Genomic DNA, 14,287 nt, shown 5'->3' with positions numbered 1-14,287 from the left:
AAGTGCAAGTAACTCTGTAGATTAAAAATAAATGTGAACACATTATTCAGCACCTCATACAAACACAACAACCACAGTATTTCATATGACTTTGTTGGCATCTATCGGTCGACAGCAGGAGCTGAGCTACTGAATAAGGACAAAACTAAAATACTTGGTTACCTACATTCCAACATAGGCCTTACGTTATAATTTCCAAAAGGGAAATTTAATTTAACAACAAACAAACAAACAATGAATTAGAATAAGTCAGAAAAATACTGCAATTTAATACTCAAGCCATCAGATTTGTATCATTTTTCAGGGGCATTAAAGGAAATCCCTGTCCTGAAAGTCAGCGCATGATACAGCTTTCCAGTCCAGTAAATCCTTAGTTAAAGTGCCATGCAAATATATTCCGCCCCCCAAAATATTTAGTTACACTTTGCTCGGTGGGTAAACATAGATGATATAACTCGCTATGCTCATTCAGCTCTACACAGGTTCAGCAAATAACCCAAGACATCGGATGATCACCTTTGTATATAAAAGACTAAGAAAACTACATTCCATCTGAGTTGTGTCTACTGCCGTTTAAGATCTACACATCAACATCAACATTTCTCCAGAAAATCTCAAGTTCAGGTACCAAACTTTTTACATACACAGTACCAGTCAAAAGTTTGGACACATCTTCTCATTCAACTACTTTGAAGAATGTAAAATATAAAACATATTCTGGTTTGTTGAGCATTTATTTGTTTACCACATAATTCCATATGTGTTCATTCATAGTTTGGATGTCTTCAATATTAATCTACAATGTAGAAAAAAAAAAAAATAAAGAAAACCCATTGAATGAGAAGGTGTGTCCAAACTTTTGACTGGTACTGTACATTTGGGCCTTACCTAACTAATGTATATACTGCCAAATTGTAAGTATGAATTTGTAAATGATATTTAGTATTGCTAATCTGAATCTGCAAGGTAACTAGTTACTTTTGTGGAGTAAGTACATTTCCACCCCAAATATGTGTTCCTTCATAGTTTGGATGTCTTCAATATTAATCTACAATGTAGAAAAAAATAAAGAAAACCCATTGAATGAGAAGGTGTGTCCAAACTTTTGACTGGTACTGTATACCAACACGGGTGTGTATAAAACAAAAGACAAAAAAAGTGAAATAAACTGATAAATCCGAATATGTTCATAACAAAGAAATGCCAACATACAGTACCAGTCAAAAGTTTGGACACACCTTCTCATTCAACTACTTTGAAGAATCTAAAATATAAAACATATTCTGGTTTGTTGAGCATTTGTTTGTTTACCACATAATTCCATATGTGTTCCTTCATAGTTTGGATGTCTTCAATATTAATCTACAATGTAGAAAAAAAAATAAAAAAAAACAAAGAAAAAACATTGAATGAGAAGGTGTGTCCAAACTTTTGACTGCTACTGTATATATATATATATATATATATTATTTATATATATATATATATATATAAAAAAAAAATAAATTATTATAAATATATATATATTTATTTATATAAATATATATTTATATATATATATATATATAAAAAATATATATAAATATATAATAAATAATAAAAATATAAAAAATATATATAAAAAATATATATATATATATATATATATATATAGTACCAGTCAAAAGTTTGGACACACCTTCTCATTCAACTACTTTGAAGAATCTAAAATATAAAACATATTCTGGTTTGTTGAGCATTTATTTGTTTACCACATAATTCCATATGTGTTCCTTCATAGTTTGGATGTCTTCAATATTAATCTACAATGTACAAAAAAAATTAAAATAAAGAAAACCCATTGAATGAGAAGGTGTGTCCAAACTTTTGACTGCTACTGTACATTTTTCTCAAGTGTCTTATTTCTGTTTGTAGGACTAATGAATTAACTGGGAGTATTTAATCACTTGTTGTGACCCCCGCCGGCTCGGACCAGCAGTGATGGAACCCGTGCCGGCGGCGGACCCGGCAGACGGCGCACAGGGAGGAGCGCCGCTGTTAGACCGCACAGGTGCTTGTTGTCATGGAGGAGCAAAGATGGCGGTCCTGGCCTATAGCCTGGGTAAACGCGAAATAAACCATCACTTCACCATCAGGAATGCCAAACTGATCTCGCTGGTACTCGTCATCTCGCTGCTTGTGCTCCACACAGCGTCGCGGTACTATGGAGGTGAGCGGTCTCCCGGTGGTCTCACGATGCTAGCCTCCATGCTAATGCTAATGCTAGTTAGCTGTAGCATGCTAGCTGTGTGTGTGTGTGTGTGTGTGAGAGAGAGACAGCGCCGTTATCCAGTGATGCTGTTTTAAGACAATGTGATGGGTTGTAACTGTTAGACAGTGGAGAGAGATAGTTGCACATGTTGACACCTAAATGCACGAATTTAAATCGGATTTGTTTGTCTTGGCTAGCTTAGCTGAATGAGGCTAACGCTGCGTTTAGCTGTGTTTGTGTTGTGTGTGTGTTGTGTGTGTGTGTGTGTGTGTGTGTGTGTGTGTGTGTGTGTGTGTGTGTGTGTGTGTGTGTGTGTGTGCTGTCAGGACACGCTTGGTTACTAATGGGGGAGACGTGTGTACTGTGACATGCAGAGATACAGAGATGGTTGCATGTTAGGAGTTCACTGATATTTAAATAGCAAGTCAGTTAAAAGATAATTAACTAAGCAGTGTGCTAGATTATCAGCTCTACAGTGATGTGATGGAGGGACACTGACAAACTACAGCTTCACTGGTTGTTATTTGTATTTTTCTTCTCCCACACCCTCAAATAGTGACAGTGGCAACAAGGGCACACATCCCAGAGTTTGATTATTATGAAATATTGGCATGGCATACACACTCCTCCCATCTTAGAGAGGACTTTGTTCATGAAGAGGAACCACAGACCTCTGTGTGCAGACAGAGAAGCTGCTTTGTTCGTATCTCTGAGCCCACAGACCCTCCATGTTGGCCTGTTTCTATGGGTTGACTCAGTTGCTGATGGCTCCTTTCATTTTGCACACAACTGAATAGCTGTAGAGAGTCATGGTTGAGCTAAATTGCAGATGGCTTCATATTGTACTATGGCCCCCTAGCAGAGCCCTGTATTGTTTACTAGTCTTTTGACAGCACTGAATGAAAAGCCAGGGTACTATTGAGACAGCAGGTTTTCAAACGATGTGTGAAAGCAAGAGCTGTGTCTTCTTTGTTTGGTCTCACTGGGGTGTTTCTGTGTCTTGCCTCCAGGCGGAGACTCATGTGAACGGCTGCTGTCCAAAGGACGCTACTTGGGGGAGAACGTATGGCAGCCGTATGGCTGCATGATGCACAAATACAAAAGCATGTGAGTCACAGTATTTGTGCAAGGTCACTATATGTACAGTATGTTTGAGACAAATGTGAACAAAGAAGGGGGAAGCCGTGATATATTAGCTGTATGTGTCTATGAGGGTCTATGAGGGTGCATGGGTAATACAATCTGTTTTTGATGAAGTTAGAAAATGCAATGGACAACCCAACACATACATGATTGTTATCTGCAGTTGTTGGAATTTACAGTTTTTCAGATTCCTCACCATCATTTTTGTCTTCCAGTGAAGCCAAAACTTGCCTTGCTGAAAAGCGAGTGGCCTTTGTTGGTGATTCACGAATCAGGCAGCTATTTTACTCCTTCATCAAAATTATTGACCCTGAGCGAAGAGAAGATGGAAACAAGGTAATTATGAGAAGAAGCACCATGTAAACCCAGGGTTTTCTTTGGAAATTCAGTAGAGGTAAATTAAAGAGTTGATGATGTACGGCATAAAGATCTACTTATGTAAAGCACACCTGTGGACAAAGAAAGTGCAGACATTAAAAAACATTCCTCCATTTACGTTTATGTGTCCTGAACAGTCTATAAAAAAAATGAGTGGTTATAAACATCATTCTGCTCTTTTAATCAACCTTATATAAAGTCAGCCATTACATTTAATAATCCAACTAAAGAGCAGACATGCGGGTACAGCTGCATGTGTCACAGCAGCTTTGTAGGCAGGGCTGCTTGAATATAAGGTTTCCTCAAGTGGGTTATGACCAAGAATATTTTCTGACTGAGAAAAACTAAAACCAGAATGACAACCTACAAATAGTAGGCATTTCTCATAACACACTGCCATTTACATAGCGGAATCTGAAAATATCCCATCATATCTATACATCTATATCAATGTAATTTCATTGGATATCTTGAGGCTTTCAGTTCTGTAATAAACCCCTGCAGAAACCCCGAAATGGGCAGCATTGAGAGAATGTACTGTAACACAAATTGCAACATAATGTGTGTGGTTTTGCACAAAAATCCTCAACAAAAAGTGCAGCCCTGGAATGCACTGCAGCTGTATCTATTTTTGGTCTGATCTCAAGAAGGGAATAAAGAGGAATGCTTTTTGCCTAACAGACTTTCTCTGTGTCTGTCCACATGTAATGTCTGAAGCACGAGGACATTTCCTTTGAAGTTGAGACTTCCTCTGTCAATGTGGTAAGCTATTTATGGATGCAGTTTTATCTCCTCTTCTCAGTCTGTAAAAACATACTCTAATAAAACATCTACATACTCTTTGTGTGTAGGACTTTCTGTGGTATCCAGAGGCAAATAATTCAATGAAGGAGCGCTTGATATCATGGACACACGTGAGTATAAACATTAAGTTCTGCTATTAACAAGTAAGGAGAATTATTAATAGAGGAAGTTTCATAAACTTTGTCTTGCATTGTCTTGTGGTTAAGATATGAATTTACTTTTCTTATTGCAACTTCTCTCATGTGTTGCAGGAAGGTTCAGCAAAGCCAGATGTTGTCATCCTTGGAGCTGCAACAGTAAGCTGTATAAATATGTTTTTTTTTAGCAATGCTTGCACATTTCATAATAGACAAAAACAAGGTGGTGACTGAGTTATGTCAATCTCAATCTCCTCCGTTAAACCATTTTCCACAGTGGTCCATCAAGCTGCACAGTGGCAGCAGCGAGACGCTGGAGCAGTACAAAGCCAACCTGACAGCCATCGCTGTGCACCTGGAGAAGCTGGCTGACCATGGAGAGGTCTATTGGGTCCTGCAAGGTAAACCCAGCGTCAAGCTTTTTATGATCGGTAATCTCAGTTTGGTTAGTAAAGTGTTACAGCCTATCCCCCTCTCCACAGTTACAAGTCTCTGATATGACCTTTGCATTCATGTCAAACTGCATTACCTTTTCAGAATGATTTGATGTTTCAAAGCAGTGTTTCTAAGGTGTTTACACAGATATAATGGTTTGATGCTTCAGGGTATCTTAGATGGTACAGTGTCCTCACTAAATCCAAATTTCCTCAAGTAGTATTTTTGACCAAAAAGTTAACGTAATTGGGCTTTTTAAAAGACGTTGTAGGATTTTGTGAATATCGACTTTTCATACATGCACGCTCTAAACCAAATCCCTTTTCTTCTTCACACTGCACAAAACACCATCACACCTCCGTCTCTCTAGACCCAGTGAATGAGGAGGTGTTGAGTGAGAACAGGAAGATGATCACCAATCAACAGCTGGAGCTGTACAATGAAGTGGCGGCGGACGTGCTCAACAGCAGCAAGCGTAACGGCAGGTCCCGGGTCAAGCTGTTGGCTGCGTCCCGCCAGGCTGCGCTGGAAACTATCACCCAGTCAGACGACGGCTTGCACCTGCCTGAGAGCACCAGGAATGTGGTAGGCAGGATTTCTGTTCTATTGTTGATTTATTGATTGTTCTATTCAATGGTTTAGTTTCAGCTATTGTGGCAACACAGACCTTGAATTTTATATTAGAATATTACTCATATCTGGTCATCTAGTCTAGGGGTAGTGTTGAATTAGGGTAACCCTGACCCTCAAGACCACCTTTTGAAGGTCTTGTTCCGCGAACGACCACATTCTTACCCTCAGACAAAGAGGAATCAGGTTTTATTTCAAGACTGGTCAAGTCCACAACTGCATAGATATCACTAAATTGCCTGTGCCTTGTCTGATTTATTTGTTAACATCATTATTGTGATTGCTCAAAGATAATCTGGTTCTTAGTGGGTTGAATGCAAATTTGTTCAGCCTACAGTCAAACAACTTAATTTGCCTTGCCATTATCTCCAAATCATATGCCTCTGAGCACGCGAGTAAATGCACCAATGCACGTCTGGTTCTGGTTCTTACAGTCACAGAAGTATTTTTATATCACCAATGCAACAAATCTAAAAGTATTTTGGGCTACACGTTTTGCTGTTTGATGTCCCTACTTTACAACACGCCAAGAATAGGTTGCACCTTTCTCATAATGGTTGCCAATGTTAAACTGGCAACCCTTACTGGCCCTGACCAAAAAATGTCTTTATCTTAAAAAAAAGTATGCTTGTTACAGATTTAACCACCAAACAGTTTATAAAGCACTTAAATTAGCTGCACCTTGACCAACCTCAACATTAAAATGCTTCTTATGCATGAATGTATCTAAAATAATGATCCAGTATTCTAAAACAGGGGCCATTCTGCTGCCCATCCTATACTTGAGTTACCTTAAGTTCATTTAGTTGAATGGCATTTTGTTAATGCAAGATTTTTACTTGTGATAGAGTATATTATTTATAGTGTGTTGATGGTATTTTTTTCACTTAAGTAAAGGATAACTTTACCTCACTCACCACCTCCACCCTGTGTGACCCTCCTGTCAGGGAGCCATGGTCCTCATGAACTCTCTCTGCAACAAGCTGCTGAGGCCCATTGACGGCTCCTGCTGCCAGACGTTGCCACCCCTGAACCTCCTGCAGAAACTGTCATTATGTTTCTTCCTGGGCTCGGCCCTGGTCTATCTGGTCTTCCACGTCCTCTGCAACAACCGTCACCGCCGACCTGTGCCAGCAGACGTAGAGAGCCTCGAGGAGAAGAAGCCAGCGACTGCAGCTGCCCCTCTGGGTCCAAAGGCGCTGTTCCAGGCCCTGTGCAGGATGGGCATCATCATGATCTATTTTTACCTTTGTGACAGAGCAGATGTGTTCATGAAAGAGCAGAAGTTCTACACTCACTCCACGTTCTTCATCCCTCTTATCTATATATTTGTCCTGGGAGTGTTCTACAATGAGAACAGCAAGGAGGTGAGATGGCACTGTTGAATGCAACATTTTTGTTATTTTGCGGATGCAATCCTAAAGCTTTAAACAACACAGTGTCATAAGTCCAGTGCAATCTAACTTGGTGTTTAAAAAAAATGTATATATGTTTTATGAAATAAAAAATTTGTATCTGTCTACAAGACACATTCATCCATCAGCTGGATGTTTTTATGTGTAAATGTAGTTTTGAAGGTATGGTGAGTTTAGACCAGCTCGGTTGATTGCTGGATGTCTGTCTAGTCTCACTGTTCCATCTGTTTTGATTTGCGTAATTCTAAAGTCTAAGTCCTGAGTTTAACAAACCTTTTAACTGTGTGTAAAAACATAAGAAAGGCATCTGTTAGTTTTTAAGGTAGAAAACCTACAGTAGTAATATTCCCCAAAAATGTCATTACCCTTGCTCTTGGTAAAGATGCACCAAGTTTAATGATTAATATCTGGTTTACAATTCAATACGTTATTTTCTTTTTCAAACAGACAAAATTACTCAACCGTGAGCAAACAGACGAGTGGAAAGGCTGGATGCAGTTGGTCATCCTCATCTATCACATATCTGGAGCCAGCGCTGTGAGTCCCACAGTAGTTATGTCATCACACATACATTTGAGAGTAACCTGCTTTGAGGCATTGTACATTTTGTTATTTGATTTAAAGCACAAAACAGTAATTCTTCTGTCTTTCAGTTCATTCCGGTGTACATGCATGTGCGGGTGCTGGTGGCAGCGTACCTCTTTCAGACTGGCTATGGACACTTTTCCTTTTTCTGGCTTAAAGGAGACTTTGGACTGTATAGAGTGTGCCAGGTGAGGCTAGAGCCAGTTGTACTTTAACCAGAATCTTGCAATCACTCTTTATCCTAATACATTTATATTATATAAGAGACTTATAGGCGTAGTTTGGATTTTTTTCAAGTGGGGTTGTATGAGTTACTTATCCATAGCGCTGTGCTGTGGACGGGGGCAGCAGCAAAAGTATTTAAGCCACCTAAAATATCAATATCAGTTTAAGTGTGGGCTATATTTTGAATGTTTTCACTGCTTTAACTTCCATCTCAGAGTGGGAACTGAAGCCGCCATAAATGCTCTCTTCAAAGCCACCAGACTCCTTTTGATAAAAACAGTAATTTTACCCCGCAGAACACAGGCGTCGCTTGTCTACCACTCATTCTATTGGTTAGTTTGATGGTGTTATTGTGTGACTTTGGTGTTTTTAAAGACTTAGTTCAGATTCACCGAAGTCGCACAATAACTCAAACAACAAACTAACCGATCGAGGGACTTGTGAACCAGCAACTCCTGTGTTCTGAGAGGTAAAATTACTGTTTTTGTCCAAGGAGTCTGGTGGCTTTGAAGAGAGCACAGATGGATAAAAACACCTTAAGTTCCCAGTTTAAAAAAAGTCTGCGGACAGCAAGGTTATGTGGTGAAAATATTCTAAAAAATAGCAAACACTTAAACTGATATTCTAATTCTTTTTCAGGAGTTTGACTACATTTAATAAAATGTTTGTACTTTAGAATGAAATACCATCCTATTATTGATAACAAAACAAATACAGTTATTTTGTTTGTACTCTTATCAGTGTGATGCTATTATTTATTGATCTGTGTATGTTTCTCTCCAGGTACTTTTCCGTCTAAACTTCCTGGTCTTGGTGCTGTGTGTAGTAATGGACAGACCCTACCAGTTCTATTACTTTGTCCCATTGGTCACCTTCTGGTTTGTCGTCATCTACTCCACGCTGGCCATGTGGCCTCAGATCCTTCAGAAGAAGGCCAACAGTAGGTTCCACGTTTGATGCAAGTTTAAAAAACTGTTTCATTTGTTTCACTCACATGCGCCATACCCTTGGAAAAGGTCCGGGACTATGTGAATCAATATACTAGATTAGTTCTACACAAGAATTGTGATAACTGTCATAAATGTAAGCAGCAGAGAAGCATTTAGAAAAACCTGTTCACCAATGTCTTGTTTCCTGTACAGGTAGTGGCCTGTGGCACCTCGGGGTCTTGGCGAAGTTACTGGGTCTCCTGCTGTTCATCTGCATCTTTGCCTTTTCAGAGGTGGGTGACTTGACAATATTTAATCCAGCTAGTAAGAACTGCAACTTATCTTTAATTTTGAGTTTGTAAAACTTTAAATCAAAAATTTAATTGGATTTTATATCTATTTCATATTCATTTTTTCAATAGTTATGTCTTTGCAAAGCACAATTTGAGAAAAAATGATTGAAGATTGTTTTCAAACACATATATGATTTTAACCCGAATGAAGCAAAATTGCCAAATATGTATATAATGTGCAACTTCTGTCATACTTACTGAAATTAATAGTTTGCCAATTATTAAGCCATGCTTATTTAATATTCATGTTTTGGTGTTGTGACTCTAGGGTTTCTTTGAGCAAATCTTCTCTGTTTGGCCCATCTCCATGCTCTTTGAGCTGAATGGAAGCGTCCACGAGTGGTGGTTCAGATGGAAGCTGGACCGATTTGTAAGTCAAATGTGTTTCACTCCAGTTGCACCCCATTTAAGTAGTCTCTGTCACATGTCAGATTTTAAATAATGCGTCAGTACGTCAGAAGTGGAACCCAATATTTCCCACACTGTGTAACAATTGTTTTAATGTGGTTGTTTTGCAGGCGGTGATACACGGCATGTTATTTGCCTTCATCTATCTGGTGCTTCAGAAGCGCCAGGTTCTGTCCGAGAGCAAAGGGGAGGCGCTCTTCTCTCCCAAGATCTCCAACCTGCTCCTCTTCCTCTCCGTCGTCTCCTTCATAGTAAGACTCTTCACACTTGGGTTTCTACAAGTACTTGGCTTTAGACTTATTATTTTAGATTGCTGTCATCTTTCAGGGCCTTTTTCAAAATCTTATTTCACTAAATGAACCAAATGCACACTGACATAAGCAGCCACTTACTGTACATGCATGTCTCCACTGGTAGCTGTCTTGACAAACACAATCGTCTGCTCTTAATGCTTTTAAGTATGTCTTGGGAAAGATCTGCAGATTGTAACATGAATTAAGTATAGCCACAATCTATTCATCTCACATGGATGATAAACTGTGTAGCACTGGGACCTCTCCAAAGCACTTAGGGATTACATTAGAGGTGCTATATACAAGATTGGGAGGACTCTCAACTTGGCGACAGGTGAGCCAGCGGCTCGCAGCTACCTCAGGTAAAAGTGGGGGGTGGGTGTGAAGCTTCCGCGACAATTTTATCAGCTGTAACCGCCGTATGAGAGCAGTGCAGAGCGGGCACTGCAAGCTAGACAATGGGGCACGCTAACGTGTACGAACATTAACTAAAAGTACGCATGGCCGACCCCACTTTGTCAAAAAAAACAAAAAACTGAAGGTTGGATAACACACAGAGGGTGAGATACTTCAATCTCTGCTCAGGTAGACATACTCCACTATATATTTGCATAGCAAATTGTTGTCTGATGCTGTATTAATGATCTGTATCCCATATATTGCACATCTATTTTGTTCTAGGTGTAATCTAAATTATCCACCTTGTTGTCTTTGTTGCAGCTGAAGATCAAAACATGCTAAATTATCCTTTTCCCTGTGTCTCCAGACCTACTCAATATGGGCCAGCAGCTGCAAAACCAAAACGGAGTGTAACGAGATGCATCCTTACATCTCTGTGGTCCAGGTATTATTTTTCTTTTTTAATCTGTAATCTCTATTTTTCCTCCTCCTTCCTTGCTTTCATTCTGGTGTGGATTTACAGAACACATGTATTTTGTTGTTTTGTAGTTAATACCCAGTTGTAACTTTCTTAGATTTGCCTTGAGATGTCATTATCTTAGTCACGTGACACGATAATATGAGTGTAACAACAAGGGAGTTGCCTTTCTTTATTGCTAAAGATAGTACTGGTATTGTATAAAGACAGTCTCCACCCGATGACTCCTGTGAGTGGTGCAATAGATTAAGGTTTGTTTCCCCACAAATGGTCAGGATTGCACATTTTACAGCTCATATATGACTTAATGACTGTCTCTCACTCTAACTTCAGTGTTTAATGACTCTTTGACTTTTGCCAGCTACCGCAAATGATAAGAATCTCATGAATCCTTACTCTCTCTTCAGATTCTGGCCTTCATTCTCATCAGGAACATTCCCGGCTATGCCCGCTCTATATATAGCTCATTCTTTGCGTGGTTTGGAAAGATCTCCTTGGAGGTAAGACATAACCTGGCAGTAAAGTTGTCATGATATATTAAAAGGGTTGTTTTTATGTAGTCCTGCATAAACATCTATTACAAAGAGCTTTGCAACGGGTACCATAAATCAATAAGAGGAATAAAAAATCTGTAATTTAGCTAAGGTGAGGTCCCAGTTATAAAACTGTGGATGGAAGCAACACTAGTAAAATACAAGTCCTTAGCAGCTCTGTGTCTTATGGTCTGAAGCTCTCTGCAAGCAACCACATATTATATTATATTCGCCCTGTTGAATATGCTTTGTCCCCCCAGCTGTTCATATGCCAGTACCACATCTGGCTGGCAGCAGACACCAAGGGGATTTTGGTCCTGATCCCAGGAAACCCTTCACTCAACATCATGGTCAGCACCTTCATCTTTGTGTGTGTGGCTCATGAGATTTCCCTCATCACCAATGATCTGGCCCAGGTGGTCATCCCCAAAGACAGCGTGGCCCTGCTGAAGAGACTGGGGGCCGTTGGGATCCTCAGTCTGGTTGTATTACTGCTGCCCAGGAGCAGCAAGCCCACACCTGGTGCCTGATGGAAACCTCTTGATCGGGGTGGGGGGTTTGGGGGGCACAACAGACTCTCTAAGCCCCGGCTAAGGTTAGTCAAGATCCAAGCCAGGAGCAGGCCTGGTTTAAGCCTACTGGTGGCCACAGGAGACAACCTCGACTGTGTTGAGGGACAACACAGGGACCCGTGGGAGAACAGTGTCTCTCTGTTGGCCATGTTTGAGCAGAGTCTGTACTATTTGATTGCTGTGAAAGTCGCACACTGAATAAAAGAAAAAATGCTCAAAAAGAAGATTACTCCTTTCAGGACAAATTGCAAAAGAGAAAACGAAACGCTCAAAACGTTTACATTATCTGGATTCTAAAGAAGAGCCGAGGAGACATTTGGACATTTTATGTAAAAGAAAAAGAGGTTCTCATTTTTAAGACCTCATGCTTGCTGTGTGAATTTTTGCAGCGTTGCTTCTATTTAGCCAAACGCACTAATAAGAAGTTTATTTTGTCACATACAGAACTTCCTATCATAACCTCACTCTGGAAGGGATCAGTACGCACACGCTCCGTCCACATGGCAGTAGCAGTTGAAGATGTTTTCACTCAGGTGGACCCATAATCTACATATTCAGATATCTTAAAAAAAATAATAAAAAACAAAAATCAACTGTGCTGCATTTCACTATCAAAATGTCTTTTTGTACAGTATTTCTGTGACTTCAAAATAGTGTAGATATCTAAATATGCAAAATATGGACCAACAACTGGCTTGGGTGATCTTAAAAACCATCAAGACTTAAGTGAAAATTTGGAGTGCAATTGTTGAAACGTTTGACTATCCCTCGACATATTTCTGTTAATGTTTTTGTGAGTGATTTTAGAAATGTTCGCCTTGTGCTCAAAGGTACTGTGGTCGCCTGCTGTTGCGCTGAAATTCTATGTGATATGTACAGTATTTAATGATTTAAATTAAGCTTATATTTTATACAGGTTTCTTTTTTTTTCTTTTGGCTTTGTTTAATTTTGTACTTTGCGCTCATGACTGCTGTTTGTGAAGGAAGTATTACATGGATAGTTTTGTAGCCATCCCAGCATCTCATAGATGATCAGTTGCCTCAGAGACGCATTGCGGAGGTTGAGCCTTTAGAGTCCGACACTCGTCTTTCCTTTTAGCTCAAGAGACTTTATTTTATACAGCAATGCTTCAGCCGTGTTTTTATGTCATTAAAAACATGCCTCACTAGCTCTGGTGGGAAATGCACTGGCTTGCACATATTTTTGGTACGATAGGAATAACCGCTAAATTTACATCCTCCCTCTGCCGTCACAAATTCTTTTTAGCCGGCTAATGAAAAAGTGATTGACTGAATGCCTTTGAACACGCGGCTTCTATCGGTGACTTACACTTAAAGAACATCAGTGATGAAGCCTGGAGGCACTTTGCATCAGGGCTTAGTCAACTTAAAAAAACAACCACTAAGTGATGAGCTGAGAACACGTATAACTGTCACTTACAGAAAATATTGTATATTTTGTCAGTTGACAAATAGGTGATGTCTCTTTGCCTATATATTCTCACAGACTTTTAAGAGATATATTAGCACTTTCATTTTAAGACCTGCATTTCTTTTAATCTTTGCAGTGAAACACAATGTTTAACAAGGTACCAGTGCAGATACTTTCTGTACTTTAGCACATTTTTATTAGGTAAATGTTTTGTCAAAGTCACTTGGCAAATGTATATTATCAAAGCTGAATCGCTTCTAAATTTAAGAAATGTACTTCATCTACCATGGGGTAGTAAAAGATTGCTTTGTCAATCGATTTTTTTTACACATTAATGTAGCTTCTGCTTAAAAGAAAAAGTTTCGCGAATAATTTCTTCTTGACTGTGGAACAATTTGTCTACAGCTTTGGCATCTTCTCGTGTCATTTATCTGATGATGTGCAGCCTCGGTTGTGTTCTCGACCTGAATAAGAGCGAAGTAAATTTGTAATTTGTAATTTCTAATGTCATCACCTCATTGTATTGATGAAAATGGCATTTCCATGTTGGGGTTTCCGTTGATATGTGAAGTTTACTGCTCCGTTTTCTCGTCTATTACTGATCAACAGCTATAAATTGGTTAATTGTTTCAGGCCTTAATAGATCTTTTTGGTCCCGTAAAAGCAACAACTATTTATACCCCTGTGCAGGGCCTCTTTGAAATATGTTACATGTGCATTTTTTTGTGACGTCTTAAAAATGTGAAATGTATCCATTATTTATAAATGCCTTTATTCTGTTGTACATTGTTAATAATACCTTCATAAAATGTGCTTTTTTTGGACAAAAATATACCTTTCATGTCATTCAGGCATTACAAGTGTCTTGTTTGTTATTGAGACAAAGA

At 39.2% G+C, this 14,287-nt stretch overlaps 1 protein-coding gene across 3 annotated transcripts; it reads left to right on the top strand.

Moving 5' to 3' along the window:
* Positions 1-502: 502 nt before the first annotated feature.
* casd1 (CAS1 domain containing 1) lies at positions 503-14,247 on the top strand. Of its 3 annotated transcripts, none has more exons than XM_054605422.1 (19): positions 503-624; positions 1,915-2,101; positions 3,262-3,358; positions 3,610-3,730; positions 4,490-4,534; positions 4,624-4,686; positions 4,828-4,872; positions 4,991-5,114; positions 5,519-5,733; positions 6,726-7,145; positions 7,641-7,730; positions 7,847-7,966; positions 8,787-8,947; positions 9,150-9,225; positions 9,554-9,655; positions 9,804-9,944; positions 10,753-10,830; positions 11,271-11,363; positions 11,657-14,247. In XM_054605422.1, exons 2-19 carry the CDS (start codon positions 1,981-1,983, stop codon positions 11,924-11,926), a joined length of 2,382 nt encoding a protein of 793 aa, XP_054461397.1. In that variant the 5' UTR covers positions 503-624; positions 1,915-1,980; the 3' UTR covers positions 11,927-14,247. The 3 variants fall into 3 exon arrangements, with proteins under 3 accessions (XP_054461397.1, XP_054461396.1, XP_054461395.1); XM_054605421.1 differs by having other exon boundaries at positions 1,915-2,209; positions 8,787-8,943; positions 9,146-9,225; XM_054605420.1 differs by having other exon boundaries at positions 1,915-2,209.
* The last annotated feature ends 40 nt before the right edge of the window (positions 14,248-14,287 follow it).

The sequence above is a fragment of the Anoplopoma fimbria genome, chromosome 10 (assembly GCF_027596085.1).
Source record: "Anoplopoma fimbria isolate UVic2021 breed Golden Eagle Sablefish chromosome 10, Afim_UVic_2022, whole genome shotgun sequence".
In the NCBI taxonomy this organism is placed as follows: Eukaryota; Metazoa; Chordata; class Actinopteri; order Perciformes; family Anoplopomatidae; genus Anoplopoma; species Anoplopoma fimbria.
The sequence above is the reverse complement of the archived record's forward strand: the minus strand, read 5'-3'. Positions and strand labels throughout refer to the sequence as shown.

Bases quoted from the DNA above. Each gene is read 5' to 3' on its own strand.
- casd1 (XM_054605421.1), top strand. From the start codon at position 1,981: ATGGAACCCGTGCCGGCGGCGGACCCGGCAGACGGCGCACAGGGAGGA. The intron at 4,535-4,623 runs GTAAGCTATTTA...CTTTGTGTGTAG, and splicing joins AGACTTCCTCTGTCAATGTG to GACTTTCTGTGGTATCCAGA. The intron at 4,873-4,990 runs GTAAGCTGTATA...CATTTTCCACAG, and splicing joins TCATCCTTGGAGCTGCAACA to TGGTCCATCAAGCTGCACAG.